Source organism: Myotis daubentonii, chromosome 10, assembly GCF_963259705.1.
Source record: "Myotis daubentonii chromosome 10, mMyoDau2.1, whole genome shotgun sequence".
NCBI classification, from domain to species: Eukaryota; Metazoa; Chordata; class Mammalia; order Chiroptera; family Vespertilionidae; genus Myotis; species Myotis daubentonii.
The window spans coordinates 46309438-46332232 of NC_081849.1; the positions used below are offsets into that span (position 1 = coordinate 46309438).

The 22795-nt window shown below is 39.0% G+C and overlaps 1 protein-coding gene across 2 annotated transcripts in view; it reads left to right on the forward strand.

Moving 5' to 3' along the window:
• The window catches only part of CDK14 (cyclin dependent kinase 14), a 532130-nt gene that overhangs the window by 306876 nt on the left and 202459 nt on the right, over window positions 1–22795 (forward strand). For both annotated transcript variants that reach the window (XM_059712254.1, XM_059712255.1), the window contains one exon: window positions 4080–4200. In XM_059712254.1, the coding sequence (XP_059568237.1) occupies window positions 4080–4200 (121 nt within the window). The remainder of the gene's footprint in view (window positions 1–4079; window positions 4201–22795) is intronic.

The window sequence follows — 22795 nt, forward strand, 5'->3', positions numbered from 1 at the left end:
GTATGTTGAGAGAGAGGTGTGGGAATTGTTCCAATAAAAAACCGAAATCACTGACAAGCACAAAACAGTGGCCTGTCCTCTGGAAAGATTGAAGTGGTGAAAGATACTCCTTCTTATCTTATTTTAGTTGACTTTTGTATGTTCATCTAGCTTTTGCCATTATTCCACTTAATTAGAAAGAAACCAGTTAGTGTTGCCAGTTTTTTTTTTCAATCCCTTAGTCAAAGCGGAGACATGAACGTGATCAATCTTGAGCTTACTAGGTTTAGTGATTTCCTCCGTAGAGTTTGAGAGATTGCTCACAGTCTCCAAACAATTTCACCACCTGCAAAAAGGATGCCTTGGAATTTGAAGGAATAGTTCAATGTGCATGGAATATAAAATCTAATGTATATCTGTGTACAGCTAAAATAACTTTTATTGTTTGGGGAACCTAAAACAGTTTACTAGTAAAATGCATTTACTCCTGGGCTTAGGGCATATTCCCTGTATTCTCAATGGAGATGGCTGTAGGAACTTGGGGTTGGGGTTGTGTTGAGTTCCTGCAGGACATCCTTGCTGAGGAATTGGACAGACCCAGATCTGAAGCCCCTGGAAAGATAGAAGCTGGAGGTACAATCTTATGAGAAATCACCTATCCATAACAGTTATAACATGGTATTAGCCACAGTTACCTGGTTTGAATATATAATAACCCTAGGGGGGAAAAACACACACACAAACAGCATATAGAGGAAGATCCCATATGGAGACCAGGTCACTGTTGTTAACTCTTCCATATCTGAGAGTCAAGGGAGTAGATTTTAAAAAGAGGAAGAGCGGTCCATTGCAGCTGAGAGAGCTATGAAGATAAGGTCTAGAGCAGCAGTCACCAACCAGTGGCCTGCGGACCACTGGTGGTCCGTGAGGTCCGAAAGGTTGGTGACTGCTATTCTAGAGAACATCTCTATTGGTTGATGCTGAAGGACTGGCAGCTTAGGGCAAATGTTAGAAGCACTGCCAAGTGATTTATCCTGTAACCCTGCAAGAGGGTAGAACCAGGCTTAGGGTGGCAGCAGATGTTGGATAACCATCTTGAAGATATATGGAAAAAGGAACTCTTTCACTGGGTAAGAGATTAACTATAAACCTTCAGAGCTCTTCTAGAAATCTAAGATTCTGCTCTGTGTTAGCCAATATCAAGGTTGCCTGCCTTTGAATAATTGGCAATAGGGCTTGAATAGCAGGATTTTTTTTTTTTTTTTTTTTTACTCTACTTGAGGGTCTTTGATTAGTTAGAAACAGAAACATCTTAAACTTGGATACTCTGAATTGTTATGCAAGCTGTTTTCGGTGCCCATAGCAACAAGCACTGGTTCATATGCACACACTCAGCCACAGCTGCGGCGTGCAGGTAACCTGTATTCATCTGGTTAGCATTTCGCTTGGCTTTTTAACTTTTAATTCACACTAAACATTAATGCAAGAAGTTTTGATAATAACCCATGAACTTCATCCTTCTCAAAGGTAGTGTAGCTCTCTTCCTGTAGTGTAACCATAGCAACTGACAAGGAACAGAGAGAAAAGGCTTTCACACATGCTGTGCTAATTAATCCTGTCCTACAGTTTTCCTTCAGCTGCAGGATGCAGTTTAATAAATTTTGTATGAGTAAGCGTGTTTTGCTGCATGAACTGTATAAATACATAGCAATGTCTTTACCCAAAATATTTATTAAAAGCCCAGTTATATATTCCTACTTCAAAGTATACTTTCTTTATTTCTTTTTCTTTCTTTTAATTTACTCCCTCCCTGAAGAGTTTTGGGATTTATTTATCTTTTTAACTGAACAGAAATACTGGTAGGGCGAAAACCTTTTGTTTATCAGTATACAGGATACTTTCCACAAGGAACTGACTTTATTAAAGTGAGAAGAATGTAACATTCTTCAATGTATGATAACTTTATGCACACATTATTTTAAGAAACTGTCTTAACACATTGAAGAGTTAGATATGGAAAACTCATTTTCACTGTTAATTTGGGAAGTTTTGTGACCCTCGTGAATGGAATTTGGGCAGTCCTTGACCTAAACATGTGGGAAGGAGGAAAATAATGTAGACAACGCCTTTTCTATTTATATTATCCAGATATATTTAACCAGTTTTATAAACTTAAAGTCACAGTGAACATAATTGACCGAAATCACATATAATTATTTAGATTTATACTATTTCTAAGTTATTTTGAAGTCATGTTCTCCCTTTAAAAGTGAAAATATCATAATTTTCTATAACTAGCCTGGTCTTCTGAGCTGTCAAAGAAAATCTCAGATGTTTTCATTCTCCTATCCCTCTGGCCTCGCTTTCTGTCAACAGGGCCTCAGAAAAGCCAAGGGAATCCAGCCTGGATGTTTTTGGCTTCCCCTTTGACTTGCCAACAGCATATGAAACGAGTCAGAACCTATTTCAGGACTTGTGCTTAGCTCTTTGTATAGAAACATGCCCATTTGAGGAACTAAACCTTTTGATGGGATTACTAGATTCCGGAAACACTGCCGCCATGATTGTCCTATCTGGTGGTCAGCTTTGCCTGAATTGAGGTAGGACAAAACCTCGCAGAGAAAAGGTGAAAGGGATTAAGAAGTACAAATTGCCAGTTATGAAAATAGTCATGGGACAGTAAACTATAGCATTGGGAATATGGTCAATAATATTATAATAACTATGTACTATATAGTGTCAGATGGTTACTAGACTTATTGGAGTGATCACTTCATAAGGTATATGAATGTCTAATCACTATAAATTAAAAGGAAAAAGAAAAGAAGTAGAAATCTGTTATCAAAGTAGAAATCTGTTATCAAAATTAGTTATTCTATTTATGTGCAAAAAAGTTGGAGACCACATATGTGTGTGTATCTGTGTTTATAATCTGCCCATTTTAATATGGAATACTTATAAACATTCACCAATTTGTAACATGCCATTGTATTATTAGAAAAACTGTAGAAAAGTTGAGTTACTGTAACATATAGCATAGTTGAATTAATTAGAAATTCTTGTCTCACCAGCTGTCCTATTAATTTTAACGTTTACATAGCATATACAAAAGGGAATACCAAGTGTTTAATAAACAGGAAAAAAGTCATGTTTCTAAGTACTACATAAAAATTTAAATAAGCAGAACAAGAAAATGAATTTGTTCTGGTAGACTATTATTAAAATGTTATATGTGTTTTGAGCATTACAGTGATAATACTTTAACCCTGTCATTAATTAACATACCCAGATAGAACCCTATCACAGATTATTTTTTCTTTTAAGAAAGAAATTTCTAAATTTTGTGATTTTTAAAGGAATCATAGTCATTGTAGAAAATTTGGAAAAATGCATGTCCTATCATTCTTTGTTGTGAGGTCAAACTGCACCTGCATTATCACTGAACATATTATTGTGTCCATTTTCCCAGTTTTAAAAAATTCTTTAAAAACATTTTAATATTTTGAACTATTCCTTTATAATTTTTTATTTAGATAGTTTTCAAGTGAGCTTCCTGAATAAGCATTTCCTAGCAAGTGCTTGACAGAACGTGAAACCCAAAGAAGTTTGGAAAATCTCCTTTGAGAAAACTGTCAGTCTATCTTCTCTCAGATTCACATTACACATTAGGACAATTAAAGGCACTGAGCAATCTCATGTATGGAATACTGTTTAACTTCTTAACCCATCTTTTCTCAAAATTATTTGACCTTGGAAGCCTTTCCAATAACATTATTTATAGCTCTCAGAACTAGAGGTCCATGGAACATTCTTTGGAAAGTCCAGAAGATTTCTAAGCTTCTGTGTAATGTCTAATCATTGATGGATCATTTATTTACTCTCCTGGGATTTTATTACTGTCATGATGTTTTATTAAGGATATAAATGATTTACAAGCATGTGTTTGAAACAAGCCGACCTTTCTTGTAACCTTAACACTGAATTCCTGACTCTGTCTCACAATGTCATGTTTGACCTTTTAAAACTGTTAACATTCAAATTTAAATTCCCTTGTCCCATGAATGCCTATTAAACTTCTTTATGTTTCATGTAACCCGCAGGTCTTGCAAGAGCAAAATCGGTCCCTAGCCACACGTACTCCAATGAAGTGGTTACCTTATGGTACCGACCTCCAGATGTCCTCCTGGGCTCAACGGAGTATTCTACCTGCCTGGACATGTGGTGAGAAACGGAAGCTTTTCTCTAGCTAATCTATCCCTGGCACTTGGTCTGTGTCAAGCCTAGATAAACATTCCAACAGTCTGAATGAAGATTAATGGTGGAGGAGTGTTTGCTGGTGTGTGGCAGTGATACTAGATTTTTAAAAAACATGATTGGGAATATTTCCTAATCAGAGCCTGCCTTGCAGATGGGGCCTCTTGATGGACTGGGGCAGAGACACTTTTCTAACTGTCAGTAGTTGCCGCGACTTTTGCGGCAGGGTTCAGGAGGGGCCAATGCACAAATGAAAATGCTATACAAGAAATACGAATTTAGAAGGCATTGGGGGCCAGGTGGAGCCCCTTTCTTAAAGAGACACACTGACTTCTGGCCTGGTCCGCTGTTTATTTATTTGAATACACATTTGCCCTTTAGCAATGCGTACAGGCATATCAAAGGTAAAGTTTGGTAAACAGTAACAGGATTATCAGGTTAGGGAATTGCCTTGAGCCACCTGAGCATCAGCCCTGCTAATGCCCAAGGTCCATCGGCCTTCTGCATTCCTTGGTGACAGTATTGGCAAGCAGTGGCTTCCCACAAGTAGTCAGTGATTTTTCTCCCTAAAGGTCTTAATTTGTGGCTTTGATTTATGGCAAGGATATATATCTATATCTCCAAACAACAGTATGGTTTGAAGTAGTAGCTAGCATGTTTAAATTCACAACAAAGCTCCGATAAGTGGTCTGAAGGTTTTGGTGTAACTGCCAGGCACTAAATTTGGTGCAGTATCTTTCTGGAAACTGTTGCCACCAATTATCCAAAATGAAATAAAATTACTCTTTTAAAGGGTCACAATACATTTAATTTCTGTAGAGTCTCAATCTCACATGATGGTTTAGCCAAACTTAAGAAACTATCATAATAGGAGGCTCAGAGACTCATGAGATTTAATGCCTGATTATTATTTATAACAAAGTATGGGTTCCCAATCCATTGTGATCTGAATCAAATAAGGTAATAATTTCAGCACTCAGGAAGGGTTTACTAGTGACTATTGAAAATGTCCTTAATTAAAGGAAAAATCCCTTTTTAGACTCACAATTGTGTTTAAAGCAAAACAGTTTACATACCATGTGGTTATTTTATAGCAGGAATCATCTTCTAAGAATGACTGTGTCCCATATACAGAATTCAGCTACATGTTCATATAATGTTTACGACCTCAATAAAACTTTAGCACGTGGTGTTTATCTTACCGCTATGTACTTACTTCACAGCTCTGCCCTCAGTTATCTTGGCTTTTAGTTAATTAGGCCGTGCTGAGGTCTGGCTTCTTCCCTGATGTTTGTGGTTCCAATATTTTCCGGTGAGAAAACAAGTTCCTTGTGATGTAGGGTACAGTGTAGATTTTCTTAATTTAGGTTCCAGAAAACCCGCTGGGAATGGGATTTTGGGAGCTTTGAAACCACTGAGATTACATGCAATATTCTGTGTACACATGGACCTATTTATTTTTATGGAGTGTAGATCTTCAGCTTTCAATAGAGTTATAAAGGAATCTGGGTCATCAAACAGCCTAAGATCTATTGCCATACATTTTTGTAATGCCTTATAATACATCTAATACCATCATAATGCATGTTCCAAAACACGGAGCATAAAGATGACCATCTATCACTGAGGAGCTGAGCTAATCTATTTTTTCATCCCACTTCTGGCTTTTTTGTTTGTTTTGGACATTTTGTTACAGTTAGATTTTTACACCGCCCCCCACCCCCACCCCCCAGATAGGCAGGGGCAATAGATATTTTGATCATTGGTTGTAATGGAGTAAAAAATTGGAAATAAAGGTAAAAGATTCATCAGATATCAATTACTAACTTTCTAACTCCCTTCCTCCCTCCTGAGAGTAGGCTATGCAAGTAATCATTGCTTAATATTCTTGAGTTATGGAGTGGTTTTCTCCATTTTTTAAGTATGGAAATTGTGGGTTGCCTTCAGTGGGGTCAGTTAAGGACTCTGCTAATAGAACATAATTTGGAAATATTTGTGGCTTGGGGCCAGTTTTGTCTTAGTGCCTGGCAGTTCAGTTAAGACTCTACCCTCATAAACGGGAGAGGCTGTTTTTTATACACTATTGGCCAATTTCCCCCAAACCTTTAAAAGTGCTGTTTCAAGTACAAAGAGCCACATAGATTGTGACTTGCTGACATGACTGTTTCTGATAATTGGCATTTGATTTCCATTCCAGTCTTTGCCTCCCTCCCTCCCATCACCCCCTCCCCCCCTCCCTTCACTACCATACACACATACACATTTTTCTTTTCGTATATGTGTTCATTCTCTTAAGGAAGAAGGCTTGGGCACTTTCTGCCCATTTACTTTAACCAGGTACATAATGAAGTAGAAGAATAAGACTTCTACTTAAAGTGGAAGGGAGGAAAACTGATAAAAAAATAGTATACCTGGGATGGGTGGCTCATTTGGTTGGAGCATCCTCCCCTCCATCAAGAAGGTTGCAGGTTCAGTTCCCAGTCAGGGCATGTGCCTCTGTTGTCAGTTCAGTTCCTGGTCCAGGTATGCATAGGAGGCATTCAGTCGCTGTTTCTCTCTCTCTCTTTTTCTCTCTTTCCCCTTCTCCCCCTCCTTTCCCTTTAAAATCAATAAACATATCCTCGGGTGAGTATGAAAAAAATAGTAGACCCCCAAATGCCTTTGGCCTGCCTGCAACAATTATCATTGGCATAAACAAATAGTCAATGTGTTATGTTTGAGCCGTTTCCTATGCTTCTCGGCTTTTCATTTCCAAGCCCTAAAATCTGAGTTACGTCTATGCCATGCCTGTCATGCTGAATTTGATTTCATTCCAAGCCGTTTTCTAAAAGCCATTGTGTTATCATCCTATAAGCCAGGTATTTCTCCAGTTAGGGAGAAGTCCACAGGGCGCCGATATTTGCATAATAAATGAGATCGATGCTGGGTATGTGAAGACCTAGAAATGGGACTATAATTGAGCCATGGCTCAGGTGCACCAAGGAGAAGTGCAAATATTCACCCATGGACAATAGCAGGGAGGCAGGTGGCAATTGTCTCAGGCTATTTTTACAGTTCATTACCATCCTGGGCAGGAGGGTAGTAACTAAAGCCTAACGATGCCTACACAGTGTTACATTTTCCAGTTTTCTGTTTAAATAACCACAGGCAATAAAATATTAATGAAGACACATAGGCATTAACGTTGGCAGCAAGTAATGGGAATCAGAGCTCGCCCTGTTATGATTTGCTGCTCTGGGTCTCCAGCCCTGGGGTGGGTGTGAACACCCCTTGGGATTTGATCACTCAGCAAGACAGACAGTGTTTGATACCTTTGTCTCTTTCCGGAAAGGAATCCTTAAGCAGAGGAATCAAATTGGACATTGTCTCCTGTCTAACTTCTCTTAATTCTTGGATTTTATAACTCTTTGGAAGTCAAGGTGTAGGAAATCAACTTTAAGCTTCTAAACCAAAGAGGCTTACCAAATGCTGAGAACCCCATTAAGAGAAGTGCAGATGTGAAAGCAGCTTATGCCTGTAGTCAGTTCCTCCCTTGTCAGAGTTCTGTTCTAGCTGTGGAGGTCATTGCTCTAAATTAGCTTTGTAGTCTTCATGGAAGCTCATCTGTATGTTTAGAGCGGCATTTATTTTCTAAAGCAGAAGATCAGTTGGGATTCTTTTAAGGGATTATTTTTTAACATAAGGTGACTAAGTTACCTGTAGCTGACAAAAATTATCTCATCAAGATCACAGTGCTTTTGGGGGCCACACTATGTAATAGCACTACCTTATGGTATCATAGACAGGGCTCCCCAACATAGTGTGTGAAGAATGATAGCGTGTCAGTCTCTTCCTTTCATCATCTGTTTAAAAGCTAATTAACATATTAACTATGCTTGTCAAAATGTGGGGCAAATCATTTATAAATAAGCCTGTCAAATGTAATGAGATTGCATATTAAATCACCCCTCTCTCTATTACATCTCTGATTTAAGATTAAAATTAATTTATTTAACATTGTAGCAGCTGTGTGGTTAGAAAAAAATTTCCATATCCATCTTGATATATAGAAAAATGTCTGCATCAAAATTGATTTTGCATATATCAGGAAAGAAATTGCCTATTCATTGAGTATTATAAGGCCATTTAGCATTACTTTTTATTAAATAAGCCTAATCACCATACAGATTGGCAACATACAGAGTTGGCGTCATTCTTAATGATCTCTCTTGAACCCAGGAAATTTATATAGTAAAATAAGGTTTTTTGAGGACTCGGATTTGTTTACCAGTGTTTTAATAGAGAAAATCATAGATAAATTCTACTCTACCCCCCATCCTGAAAATAAATTTATTCTATATGAAACCCTGTCTTGAGTAATTGAGTAACAGTAGTAATTGAGTCTTAATAAGAGTAACAATAATAGATACTTTTATTGAACACAGACTGTGTTCTAAGCTCTCATGCATTTTAATTACTTACCTATTATACCATAATACAGTGGAAAAAAGAAAAACCCAGGAAGAGTAAGTAGGATAGTAAATAAGGTCATATAGTGAGCAGAGGCAACATTCAAAGGGCTAACACACTCCAAGCCCTTTCCTTTCCAACATATTACATAATCTCTTAAGATGATTTATAAAAAATTGGGCTTTCTTTTGCTAGTAAAGTTATTCCAAAACATAATACGGTAAAATTCCTATTTTGTAATTTAGATTATGCTCTGAGTCATGCTGAATCCTTTTTGTGCTTCAAATAAAGGTTGTGGCTTTCTCTCTCACTCAACAGCCTTGAGAACTGCCTTTCTCCCCTTACTTTAATATTCTGTATTATAGTTTCGATTCTGGAGGAGTTTCTTTACAATAAATTTAAGACGTGAATCTCTGGGTAGAATACATTTTACGGGACCAATTCTGTGCTCGCATTTATTTCCCCAAATCCTAACCGTTACTCATTTATCACTTCTACTAAAATGAATGAGTCTATTTAAAAAAGAATGTAGTACGAATGAGAATTTGAGTTCATTGGCCACATAAAGTTATCTATCTGTTAACACTATTTATACATTTATAATTAATCAGGTCAGAAGACCAAGAAGGATTTGAATTAGTCACTGTCTAAAGAAACAGTAAGAGCTGCTCAGGTAGTACATGATCCAGGTGACTTGTCCGTGTGGTCACTGACATGCCGTGGGGCATAACAAAAGAACAGGCTACAGTCAGAAGGGCATTGAGGTGGTCGAAAGCTGAGCTCATTGTGGCAGCCATAGTTTCTGAATCCACTCCTACTATAATTAAGTCCCTTAAAATTAGGATCACCATCCTATCTAATAAAAGAGAAACATGGTAATTAGCCGTAACTCTACTACCCTTCCCATTGGCTAATCAGGGAGATATGCAAATTAACTGCCAGCCAAGATGACGGCCGGTAGCCAGGCAGCTGGAAGCGAACATGAGGCTTGCTTGCTTCAGTGACGGAGGAAACCAGCGTTCTCCGCCTGCCTTGCCGGCCTCTGAGCTTGCAGTTTGAAACATTGTTACAAATATAGAAGCGAAACAAAACCCCAGAAACCTGCTTTCAGCCAGCCAGGATCTTAGAGCTGGAGTTGAAACAGTGTTTCAATTATAGAACCCAAACAAACCAGATACCTGCTTTCAGCAGCAGAGGCCTAAGAGCTGGAGCCAAGCCTCAGAGATAAAGCTTGCCCAGAATAAAAAAACGAAAAAGAAAAAAAGGAGCGGTTGGGAGCTTCAGTCACCCGCCAGCCTGAAAACAGCCCTCAGCCCCTCACTCAGGCTGGTCAGGCACCCAAGCAGGACCCCCACCCTGATCCAGGACACCCTTCAGGGCAAACAAGCCAGCCCCCACCCGTGCACCAGGCCTGTATCCTATATAGTAAAAGGGTAATATGCGTCCCAGCACCAGGATAAGCGGAGCCGCGAGGCCTCCCGGCACCGGGATCGGCATGACAGGGGGCAGCGCCCAAACCCCCTAATCGCCCTGCGGCTCAGTGTGTGACAGGTGGCGGGGCCACAACCTCCCTATCCACCCTGTTTTGTTTGTGGCAGGGGAAGGCTCCCCAACCCTCTGATCAGCCCTGTTCTGTGCCTGATAGGGGGGAGTTCCCCAACCCCCTGATCGCCCTGCGCCTCTGTGTGTGACAGGGTGCGGCACCCCAACCCCCTGATCCGCCCTGCTCTGTGCGTGACAGGGGGGAGCTCCTCAACCCCCTGATCGGCCCTGCTCTGTGCGTGACGGGGGGAGCTCCCCAACCCCCTAATGGGCCCTGCTCTGTGCGTGACAGGGGGGAGCTCCCCAACCCCCTGATCAACCCTGCTGTGTGTGTGACAGGGTACGGAACCCCAACCCCCCTGATGGGCCCTGCTCTGTGAGTGACAGGGGGCAGTGTCCCAACCCCCTGATTGGCCCTGCTCTGTGCGTGACAGGGGTTGGCGCCGCAACCTCCCCATCGACCCTGCCTTGAGTGTGACAGGGGGCAGTGCCCCAACCCCCCAATCGGCCCTACCCTGAGCGTGACTGAGGGTGGCATCGCAACCTCCCAATCCACCCTGCTCTGTGCATGACAGGGGGCAGCGCCCCAACTCCCCAGTCAGCCCTGCTCTGAGCCCGACCAGGGGCTGCACCTAGGGATTAGGCCTGCCCTCTGCCACCTGGGAGCAGGCCTAAGCCAGCAGGTCATTATCCCCCGAGGGGTCCCAGACTGTGAGAGGGCACAGGCCGGGCTGAGGGACCCCTCTCCCCCCTCCGAGTGCACAAATTTTTGTGCACCGGGCCTCTAGTATAGTATATTATCCATTCCAGAATACCTTTGAGAATTAATAGTAATTCTGCCAGTGCAGTAGATGTAAAGCAGGGATTTAACTGTGACATGTGGTCTTTTTTCTCATAAAGAACTAGTGCAGTAATTTGTTAAATACTAGTAACGAGAAGAGACTTAATGCATATGAGTGCTTAATTTACACTGAAGGACTGCTAGCTACAAGTCAAATTTCTTGTGGAAAACTTCTGTAATACTGATTAATAACGAATTGTCTCCAAAAGCACAATTCTCTGATATTAGATTATTATGGCATTATTGAGTGGCTGCCAAAGTGCTGAATTTAGCAATGGCTTTGGAGTGTTGAAGGGAACCAGTCCTATTTTCCTATCAAAAGGCTAACATGGCCAAAACCGGTTTGGCTCAGTGGATAGAGCATCGGCCTGTGGACTGAAAGGTCCCAGGTTCGATTCCGGTCAAGGGCATGTACCTGGGTTGCGGGCACATCTCCAGTAGGAGATGTGCAGGAGGCGGCTGATCGATGTTTCTCTCTCATCGATGTTTCTAACTCTCTATCTCTCTCCCTTCCTCTCTGTAAAAAATCAATAAAATATATTAATAAAAAAAAGGCTAACATGGTTATGGTTTTTACATCTCATGTTGTCTATCAATGTGTGTTTGTGAGAGAGAGAGTGTATGTGTGTTTTCAATGGATGTGTTTGGTCATTTTTTAGTGATAAGTTAGCTGAATAATAATATATAAAATGGGGCATTATGTAGTCTCCACTACTAAATTTTTTTTTAAGTAAAAATTCTCTTATTTTTACCGAAGTTGGCAAAGTAATTGGAACCCACAAATTGTTGGGGGTTTTTTTGGCGGGGGGGGGGATGATTTTTAAATCACAGTGACTAAATTTCATGATGTTAATATAACCCATAGTGTACTCAGCAGCTTCACTGGTTTATAAAACTAGCAAGAGATGGTTAAATGTGAAATTCTTTAAGAAACATAATACTCCACAAATGTTGAGAATAGTGTTCTTATTAGTTCTTAGTATATCAGCCAAGCAAAATTTATTGCATTTTTATTGGAGTATAGGCATGCCTCAGAGATATTGCAGGTTCAGTTCCAAACCACCACAATAAAGCAAGTATTGCAATAATGTGAGTTGTAAACTTTTTGATGGTTGGAGGGTCTTGCCTTCAATTTGTAAAAAATGCAACATCTGTGAAGTGCAAAAAAACCAAGCACAATTAAACCAAGGGTCTCTATATAGCTCCAAGGGTGCTATAGGACATATAGAAGAAATAGAAGCTGCTATATCTGATTTCAGGAAAATTAACATACCATTTATGTCTAGAGAATTAGAGATTTTGGCTGAGGGTGTCGTGTGTGTGTGTGTGTGTGTGTGTGTGTGTGTGTGTGTGTGTGTCTAATTTGGAAATACATAAGTCAGTGCTCAGAGTTTAGGGAATATTGGATGTATGCTGGCACCTTTTATATTTGAAGTGTGTGTTTATTCATGTAGAAATCAGTTTTCTGGTCAAGTAACTAGCAGTGGTTTGCTGTGTAAAGGAGAGGCAGTCTTGTAGTAGAGAACACATTAAAAGCCTAAATTAAGTTCTATCTCTGCCCCTCCTTCCCTGTGTGCCCTTCATTGGCCAAATATGTTAACTATCCTTGTCTTTAGTTTCTGAAACCTGTAGCGGGTATAACTAATAGCTAATAGCTGCCACACAGTAGGTGCTAGCAAAAACAGTAATCTCCTGCTTCACCCATATTTACCCTCTAATTTCCCAGAAGCAACTTCTTTCAACTCTTTTATTGTCTACCTCTATATGTCTTCAATAATTGTTTATATTGCTATTTATTGATTTACTAGAGGCCCGATGCACCAAATTCATGGAAGAGTAGGCCTTCCTTCCCCTGGCTGCTGGCACCAGCTTCCCTCTGGCACCTGGAACTGGGCTTCCCTCTCAGCCAGAGGTCATCTGGAAGGATGCCCGGTCTAATTAGCATATTTTGCTTCTATTATTATAGATTATTTTAGACATTATCTACTAGGTAGATGTTATGATAGATAGAGGTTTAATTTTCTTTCATCAACCATCCCCGACTTCATCTCATTCTCCCATTATAGAGTCTGTATCACATTTTGAAACATTGATATGTAAATATTCCTGCTTAAGTCAAGTGGTATTCATGATATGTATTCTTTCTTGTATAACCTTGTGTTCTTCCTGGATTTTATAATTGTCTCTGATTTGTATTAGTTTAGTTGTCTTTGTTCTTATTCTTAATTATTTATAGATATGAAGGATATGTCAATTCTGTATGACAAAAAATTCCAAATGCTCAAACACATCAACAAATCTATCAATCCCATTTATATTTTTTGACACCTCCTCCCTCAACGTTTTCCTTGGGACTTTTCTCTCTCAGCTCTGATGTCTTGCTAAATTTAGCAAAAACATCTGTCTTTTGGGGATTTCTATTTGCCCCTCTCCTGTGGTTATTGGTCTAAGTTGGTTATTCTCTGTTTCTCTTCAAATCTGTTCTCTACCCTCTTCTGCTCTGCCCTGTGTTCTGGTTGGCCAGCCCCTAGGGAATACAGTGGGGCCTTGACTTACGAGTTTAATTCATTCCGTGATGGAGCTCGTAACTCAAATAACTCGTATGTCAAATCTTAAAGTGAACGAGTGAGACACGTGATGCTGGGCTGATGTTGTGGCGTTCATTGTGACGTTCCCTGCACCAACTAGCGGTGGGGTATCTGAAGCTGGCTTGTAACCCGAATTTTAGCTCGCAACTCAAAGCAAAAAATCGGCCGAGAGGCGGCTCGTATCTCGAAAAACTCGTTAGTCGGGACACTCGTAAGTCAAGGCCCCACTGTATATCCTCCAAGCTGTCTTGGCTACAATTCCAATTGGGTTCAGGCAATGGACAAGTGAGAGGAGGGGGAGATGAGATATTCTTTCCTAATTCTTCCCTACTTTAGCCCATATTTCTGTAAATGGCTGACTACAACTTCTGTGGGGAAGTCCCTCTTCCATGGCTCTCGCTATCAATAGATTTCAGTAACACTTGACCTTTTTCATACTAGGAGGAATAATGGCTTTTAGTTCTAAGGCAGGTAATGGCTTTCTGCTGTTGCTAGCCTTTTAGGGTTTTGATGTCTTATTGGTTCCCTCACACCTCTGGAGGCAGTCACTTCATTAGTCTGTTCTGGGTTGGATTACTTCTCCTTCCAGACCTTTATTGATTATAGATTCCCTATTCCTGGATTCCAGTCTTCCTTTAGTTTTACAAGAAAGAATGCATTAAAGATATAGTTTTCAAGTTCTTAGTTTTCTGAAAATGTCTTTATTCTGCTCCCACATGTGATTGATAAAATTTCATTCTGAGTATATCATTAGGCTTTGCTTAATTTCTTTGGAGCTTTAGTATTGCTGCTAAGAAGTCTGATTCCATTCTGATTGGCAGCTATTTGTGTGCCCCTCATACTTTCTCTCTGTAGAGTATTTCATGATATTTCAGTTGGGGCTGTGTCTTTTTCTATTGGTGCTGGGTAGGTTCCTTTTGATATAAAGACAATGTTTCAGTTCTTAGAAATTTTCTTGAATTTCTTTTTTAATGATTTCTTTCCTCCTACTGTCTTTGCTTTTTGGAAAATTTGTAATAGTGTGATATTTAAGCTAATGTATCAATCCTCTGTTTTTAAATTTTTTTTTTTTTACTCTCTTATTTTATCACTTTTTATCTTCTAAACCTTTCATTCTTTTTTTTCAAAATTGCAGTTGTCATATATATCACCTCTGCTTTCTTTTTCTCTGGTTTCTGTTGGAAGCCTTCCTCAACTGTAGGGTGCGGAGATGCTTGGCTGTCTATTTACTTTATAAATGAGGCACTGAATCTGTGTGCTTAGGGAGCACTACTGACTGCTCAGTTCATTATATTTTGTTCAGGAAAAGCTGCCCTCTTCATTGGGAGACTCAGATGTCAGTGCCTGAGGCCTTTGTTTCTCAGGTGCTGCTTCCTGGCAGCTGACTTCCTCAAAGCAGGATGGGGGAGGGGAGCTGATAGTCACACAGGTCAAGAAAGATATTTTCACTCCATTTCCCTGCCTCAGCTCTGTGCCTCAGCCTGCTCTCACCCTTTATTCTCAATTTGAGGTCTTATGGATTTAATTTATTCAGAGAATAAATAAACACTCAGTGTCCTGCTGCCTGGTTGGGGTGGGAGATAGTCAGAGAAGACTATGGATCGATTGCTTGTACAAACTCAATCTTCCACCCTATTTCCAGTTGTCTGATTCACCTGCACACTTTCTAGAACCTGCGTGTCCAAGCCCTGAGCCTTTCTGAGTTTTTGTAGGTTAAATACTCTGACTATATCTTGAAGGTGTAACTAACTTATGGTCTTCTGAGGTTGTCACACTTTCATCCACATCTTCTGAAAAAGGGGTATCTTTCATTCTCATCTATTTATTCTTTCTTAAATTTTTTTTAATTTTTTTATTTTATTTTTTTGAAGTACAGACTAAGTTTTTAATCCATATTCTTAAATACCAATCTGGGCGACAGCAGAATGAGAAGCCTACATCCTCAAAGAATACCCCCTTTTTTTATACAACCAAGACATTTTTTTAATACATGCAGGAAACAAATGAAAAGCTAGTCATTGTCTCCTTAGAAGCTAGACCTTGAATTTAAAAACTTTTCACTGTTTCCCGTTTTCTCTGTTCAGGACTTTCTTTTATCATAATTCTTTCTTTCGGCCAGTCTACGGCTAAAATTAAAATTTACAATCAGATTTACTGAGCCTGTCAGTGTAAGATTATTTCAGCTGTACCCCACCCACACCATATACACATCACAGATTCATCATTGTGGTTCAAAATAACTGAATATTCTAAAGTTTCTTTATTCCAAAAAAGTAAATTATATAGCTTTTTTAGGCTTTAGGTTATTTTCAATCCAAAATGGCAGCATCACCCATCCTGTCCACACCATAGGACTGCTCTGAAGAGGAAGTAAAACTGCGGAGAGCAACCTGGAGGGGGCGCCCACCTCCTCTGTGCACCATTGTGGACACACAGACACACACACACCTCATAATAGTTCCAAGATTTGGGGGAAAGTTGTGAGGGGCGTTCTAGAAAGTTTGATGACCCCACATTAAAATGAGCACACAAAAGAAAAAAGAAAAAGCCAAACATGCAAATCATTAAGAGCTTCCATTGAAATCACAAAGTATATACATGATCAAAAAGGTGAAGACTTCCCTATACATTTCTGCGTTTAAACAAAGACGTTCTGCATTAAAAAAACAAAACAAACACAAAAGCTTCCAGATCAGTGATATTTCCACTTCTGAGAATAATTCGGTCCAAACGGAGAATTTCATTATTTCTAGCAATACGCGGTACAGTCCAGCCGAGGGATTCACTCAGTACAGATGAGCACACACCTGCTGCTTTAGTCACTTTAGGGAGCGAGGGGGAGTTTATGCACATTTTACTACACGTCCTGCTCTTGTTGGTAATTTAATATTTGAGGCTTTTACTATGGACCGTTGATTACTAAGGTCCTTGTCCTATAGAAAGGTGTGCTTTTGCTCGGAAACAGAGTTGAACAGCAGGTGCTGAGGGATGGAAGCCACTCAAACAGCACAATGCAGGTAGGAGCCTCTTGACTGCCCACCTCTTAGTGTGCTGGTGAAAATTTGAAATCCTAATCACTTAAGTGTTAGTGAAATAATGACATCTTATTTATGGGGGCAGAGGGAACTTGAAAAAAAAAAGCCATATGCTTTCTGATGAGCTAGTGATGAAAGGGAATAGACTATGGAGTGATAGTTCCTAAGAATTGGTCGTAGGAAGTAAGCCTTTTGATCAATGGTATGTGTGAATCTAACATAAGCTTGCTATTAAAACTAGCAGAAGCAATTAGTGAAACTCTTTCAACAAATATTCCAGTCAATATAAAGTCTCTAATCCAATGAAGGTAAAAAGGTAGACTCTTAACTTACATGCACAGGAAAGATAGGATTGAATTGAAATGTGATTGGAGAGAAACTGGGAGCTTGGCTAACCATTATTGTGTGACCATATTTAGTAGAGGGATTTCAGTGTCTACTTCATACTGTTCATTGAAGGATGGGAGTGGGGACTCCTGTGCTTTCGTGCCATTTGTGAATTGATTCCTCAGGACACTGCATTATCTGAAGTGTATTTTAATTAAGAAACACATTTTTATTTGCTGATACTCTGCTGTATGAATTAATATAACTTAAAGTACACCTAGTAGGTTTCTTGATTTTAGATGCTACATTATATGATTGATAAACTTAGATATTTGTTTGGTTGGTTGCTTTTTAGTTTTACTCTTCAAACGTAGTGTCCCTAGATTCCTATTGGTAAAATATGCCATTAAGGGGGAAAATAAATAATACAATAATTGAAAAAGGATTAAAGTCAAACTTAACTAAAGTAACCTATGAGTGGCTAAGAAATAGCCTGCTAAATTCCATTAAAAAAATAAAACAAAACTTAATCATAGTTTGTGATAGGCTATTATTAAATTACTACGGACAGAATCTGTTTTCCTATTCACATGTGGGTTGTTTATTTTTTTTATACAGCATTTTATGTTTCTCTGTATTTCCGTGTGAGACAGATTCCAATAATGAGATGTTTATATATAATTGTGTTTTGTATAGAAACTTGGGAAGGATTTTGTATTCTTTCTCATCGATAATGTAATGGTTCTTCCTTGATTGCTAGCTTTTCCATGCTTGCTTCTGAAACAACATATTCATGGCCTGATGTAAAGTCAACAAATTTAAAAACTTTATCATATTTCATCCTAGCATATTCAATTATTTCAGAATTTTAGTAACCAGTGAAATAAATTCATAATTTTTTAATTGTTTCATGGCCATTTTATAACACCACCCCCAAATTCTGAAAGTGCTTCCTTATGTTGCACACACTAACTAGCTGGTTGGTGATAGCAAAGAAAAGAAACACCCCTGGAGTCCCAGGGCAGCCCCCTTCCCACAAAGATCTCTCTTACAGTACACAATATGAGCATCTTCATTCATTCCTTCAACAAAACCTTACAGACTTAACAGAGGGTCAGCCGTAAAAAGACCTGGTCCCTATTCTCAATTACCACTCACTAGTGTCATTGCATCACACAACTCCAGGGGACATCATTCATTTTGTAGTCTATGTGCAATGTCTAGTCTACACAGCCATATTCCAGGGCAAGCCTTTGAGAATATTTTAAAAAGCCCACAAACTCCACCAAAAAAAAAAAAAAAAAAAAGGACAATGAGGATTTACAATGGGAAGGTTTTTGTCTTCAGGCCTTCCATATATTTACTAAGATGGTTGTCAGATATTTCACTGTCAAATATTCTCTCAGCAGTTATTCTCTTCATGGTATGTTAGATATGATTTCTCTAGAAAGATTGCTTGAATGTGTGATTTGCTTTGATATTTAACATAATTACCCGTGAATAATTTTTTTTCTTAATTCCCCACTAATGCAGGAGGATTAATAACTTTTGCAGGGAGGAATCTTATAATATGACTTCCTTGTTCTGCATCGGCTGTCATATAAACAGAAATTAAAGATGCACAAGGCTTATTAATGCTTTTTTCTTGTCCTGACTGGTCTTCAGTTATTCCTTGGAGAAGTGCTTTCACTGGTAGCATTTTAAATGACTAATCAAACGGGACTTCTCTCTTCCTTTCTTATTCCATTCTATAAGAAATAATATTTCTCTGCTATTGAATGCAATACTTTGAGTTTTACATTGTTTACTTGTAGTAGTCTTCAGTAAGGACCTTTCCTATTTACATTTTTTGTGTGTGTGTCTAGTTTCTGGATATTTCTAGTCTGAATATTCTCAGTTATCTATATAATCTTTGGCTGTTATTTTAATACTTTATCTCTAGGATCTTCATTATCTGTGGGAGCCTGTTTTGAATTTTCAAGTATTTTTAAACATAGAAAATCATCTTATTTTCAGTATAGTAGCAATGGTGATAGACTTAAGTTTTAAAGGTAGTTTTATTGCCTGCCCAAACGTGAATTTTGAGACTTGATTTTGGTATTATCTTTATCCTTAGCATTTATGTGGCCAGGAACATGAACAAATTTGCCATTTCTCTTTCTTCTTGTGTAATCTGACCAAATAAAGCCACTTGGTTGTCACTGGGGAGGCAGGTGGCATAATGAAGGGCTCATTGGCCCCGGCTTCAGAGTCACGGTTTCAGGTTCTGGGACTGAAACGAAAACATTTAAACATGTAATACAGTGTCCGTAGATGTGAAAGTCAAAACATTGTCTTAAACATTCTCTAAAAATTCCTCTACCTCTAAATTTTATCATTTGAGTAAATTGTACTGCTGAACCAGAGGTTGCCATGGAGACTGCTGGAATTCTCAGAGTGACTTATAAATCACATTAGGGTTTAGATATTTTGGTGATATTATTGAACTCATTTTTTTCTTTTTTATTTTATTTTAATGTTTCATTTTATATGATATTAGCTCTACATCCAGTTTCTTTCTCTATTGCAGTTTCGTGTATATACTACTCAGACTAGTTTATGCAATACATTCATTCATTTTTAAAGATATTTATTGAACATCTATTTTGCACCAGGCACTGGGCCAGGTCCTGGGGCTTATAGAGATGAGAAAGATCCATTCATGCCTTCAAGGTCAGAGGGAAAGACTGTGATAGCTATAACACAGGTATACAGTTGGTACAGTGGTGGCTTAGGGGCGACAGTGATAAGTTTATCCTTGGTGGATTGTTGAGGAGAAGCGGGGGCGGGGGGGGGGGGGCGGGGGCTGGAGGGAAGGTGGTCACAGAAGGTTTCACCAAGTGGCAATTACTTGGACTGACTTGCCAAAGCCATCTTTCCAAGTTGACAAGGCTGGGGTTGAAGGCCATAAAGGCCATGCTGTGGATAAAATATCCCACCACGAGGTGAAATAGCTGAGACTTGTGGGTAGGAAAAGGAACATGGTTTAAGAAGCAGGTAGAGAAAAACGAAGGAAGGGGGGAAATGGTTAGAGACCATAATGGAGGGATTTTTAGAAATAGTTAGGATATGAGACCTTCATGACTGAATGAAGGGAAAGGCAAGGGTTTTGGATGATTCCTGTGTTTCTAGCTTAAGTAGCTGGACCAGAATGCAAAAATACAGGTTTGCCACTTGATTAAAAAAATTATATATATATATATATATATATATATATATATATATATATACACACACACACACACACAAATATTACATATACACACAAATTTATATGTACTAAAATATATGTATACTGAAACATGTATATTAGATAGATAGATAGATAGATAGTTAGAAAGAAGTATATTAAAATGTGTGAGCAAGAATTACCATTGTAACATAAGAAGCATTAATGCTGGTTAGTACTTTAAGATGGTTGGATTCTTGAGACCTCTCAGAAGTCTTATTTTAGATGTCGACACTGGTGCCTCCTCCCAAGTCAACAAGTCAACAGCCGGCCACCCTGGGCCGTGGCCTTACGGAACTACATTAGCTGCCTGGACTTCATTCTTGGCTGTTATTTAATTTTTGTTCTGAGGTGCTTAACTTGTAAGTGTACCTTCTTGAAGATGTAATTTTGTCTCACCATTTGAAAAATAAATCTTAGAGTTTCCCATTATATAGCAAGTCTATTTTTTTGAGTTGAGTGTTTTCTGAGATGGGCTTTTACCCACCATCTAGGGTTGCTTTGGTTTGGTTTTTATTCCTTGAGAACTAAGTACTCCAGAGAAGTATTTGACTAAGATATATTGTGCCTATCTGAGCCTAATGGAGCGCTAACCACAGTAAATGATGAGTGACAGTTTAATCAATTCAGCCCTTTCAGTAGTCACCAAGGGCATGTGGAATGTAATTTTTTAATCTTTCACTTTTCAAATTCTGCAAATGCCAACTTGAAAATATCACATCTGTTATGTATAATACATTTTTTTATGTTATAGCAAAAAAAATTTTTTTAAATTTTGATCTTTTAGAAGCTAACCTCCTCGGGAACAAAACCATGGCCTATCTTACAAATATATACATTTCCACAGAAAGAAGTGAGGTAAATTAATGGCAGTCTTGGAACATCAAATCACACTAGCTTTAATTGCATAGTGGTTTATTTCAGTGAAGCATGGCTAAATAAAATTACCTATTAGGTTAATTAACGAGGAACCTTTCTGAATTACTATTGCATTCCTGTGTGTGAAGTTCAGGTTGGGTTTAGCATTTAATCTAATTTATTTCACTAGTCTACTGTCTTTGTTATTCCTTTGACTGGAGCCTGAATCTATATCCAGAGAAGTAATCCAAGTTATAAAACTCCTTTCAAAACAGAATTACCTAGATTCCTTTCAATTCTTGCTCGTGGGTTTCTGGTCTTGGAACCAGCAGCGTGAGCATTGCTTAGAGGCTTGTTAGAGATGCGGGATCTCAGCCTAGTCAGGCCCCACGTGATGGGCAGTGAACATTCTAAACAGACCCCCATGTGATGGGCAGTGAACCCTCATTCTAACCAGGCCCCACGTGATGGGCAGTGAACATTCATTCTAACCAGACCCCCATGTGACGGGCAGTGAACCTTCATTCTAACCAGACCCCCCACGTGATGGGTAACCACATTAAAGAGTGACAAGAGCTACTCCAGGTGCTTTTTCTTTTTTCACAATGAGCATACAGGCTTTGAGGGAATTTCTGGTGTCAGCATAATGTTGAAAGAGAGGAAGGCAAAACCTGCAGAGAGTCCTGTTCTGTTCATCTGTCCTCCTATCAGAAGCAGCTTGACACTCTCTTCATCTACAGCCCTCTTTCTGATTCTCTGAACTTGAGTAGAGGCCTCGTAACTTTTAGTTAGGCAGGTTGGAATGAGAAGGGGCAGGCAGGTCTCTCCCGTGGTGAGAGTGGGAGCTGGCTGGCTCGTGTCCTCTCTGTACAAACTCAGATGCACAGGCTATCTATCCTGTGTCATGATCCAGGCTCTGTGGTGCAGGGCTAACACTTGAGAGTGAAACTGTCCCTCTCTGCCCTGAGGAATCTCAAGCCTTTGTTAACAAATGGATGAAATCAGATGCTAAAATCTAGGAGAGGTTTTCTTTTTTTGTTTTATTTTTCGAGATTTTAATTGAAACATATTTTAAAACACTAAAGTCTTAGAAAAGAAATAAAATAAAGAAATAAAAAATATTAAAGTCTTACCAAACTGTTGCCCTGAAAATTAGAGAAGAAGGAAAATAATGTTTTATTTTTTGATGACCAAAATAAGATTAATGTAGTTTACATAAGTAATAATCTATCTGTCTCTAGTCAGTTTGGCTCAATGAATTGAGTGTCAGCCTTCGGACCTAAAGGTCCTGGTTTCGATTCCACTCAAGGATATGTACCTCAGTTGCAGGCTCCTTTCCTGCCCAGGCCCTAGTCAGGGCTCGTGTCGGAGGCAACCAATAGATGTGTTTCTCTCACATTGATGTTTCTCTCTCTCTTTCCCTCTCTCTAAAAATTAATGGAAAAAAATATCCTTGGGTGAGGATTAAATAATAATAATAGTAGTAGTAGTAATAATAATCTCTCAGTCCTATTTTATGCTTTATGTGGGATAATCATTTTTTGGGTTAATTAGCATCTTGTAATAGCAATGTCTTTATGAGAAAATTGAGTGCACTCAACTTGAAATGGCATGTGTCAAATGCCGAAATTATTTGAGTGGGGAGTTGATGGAT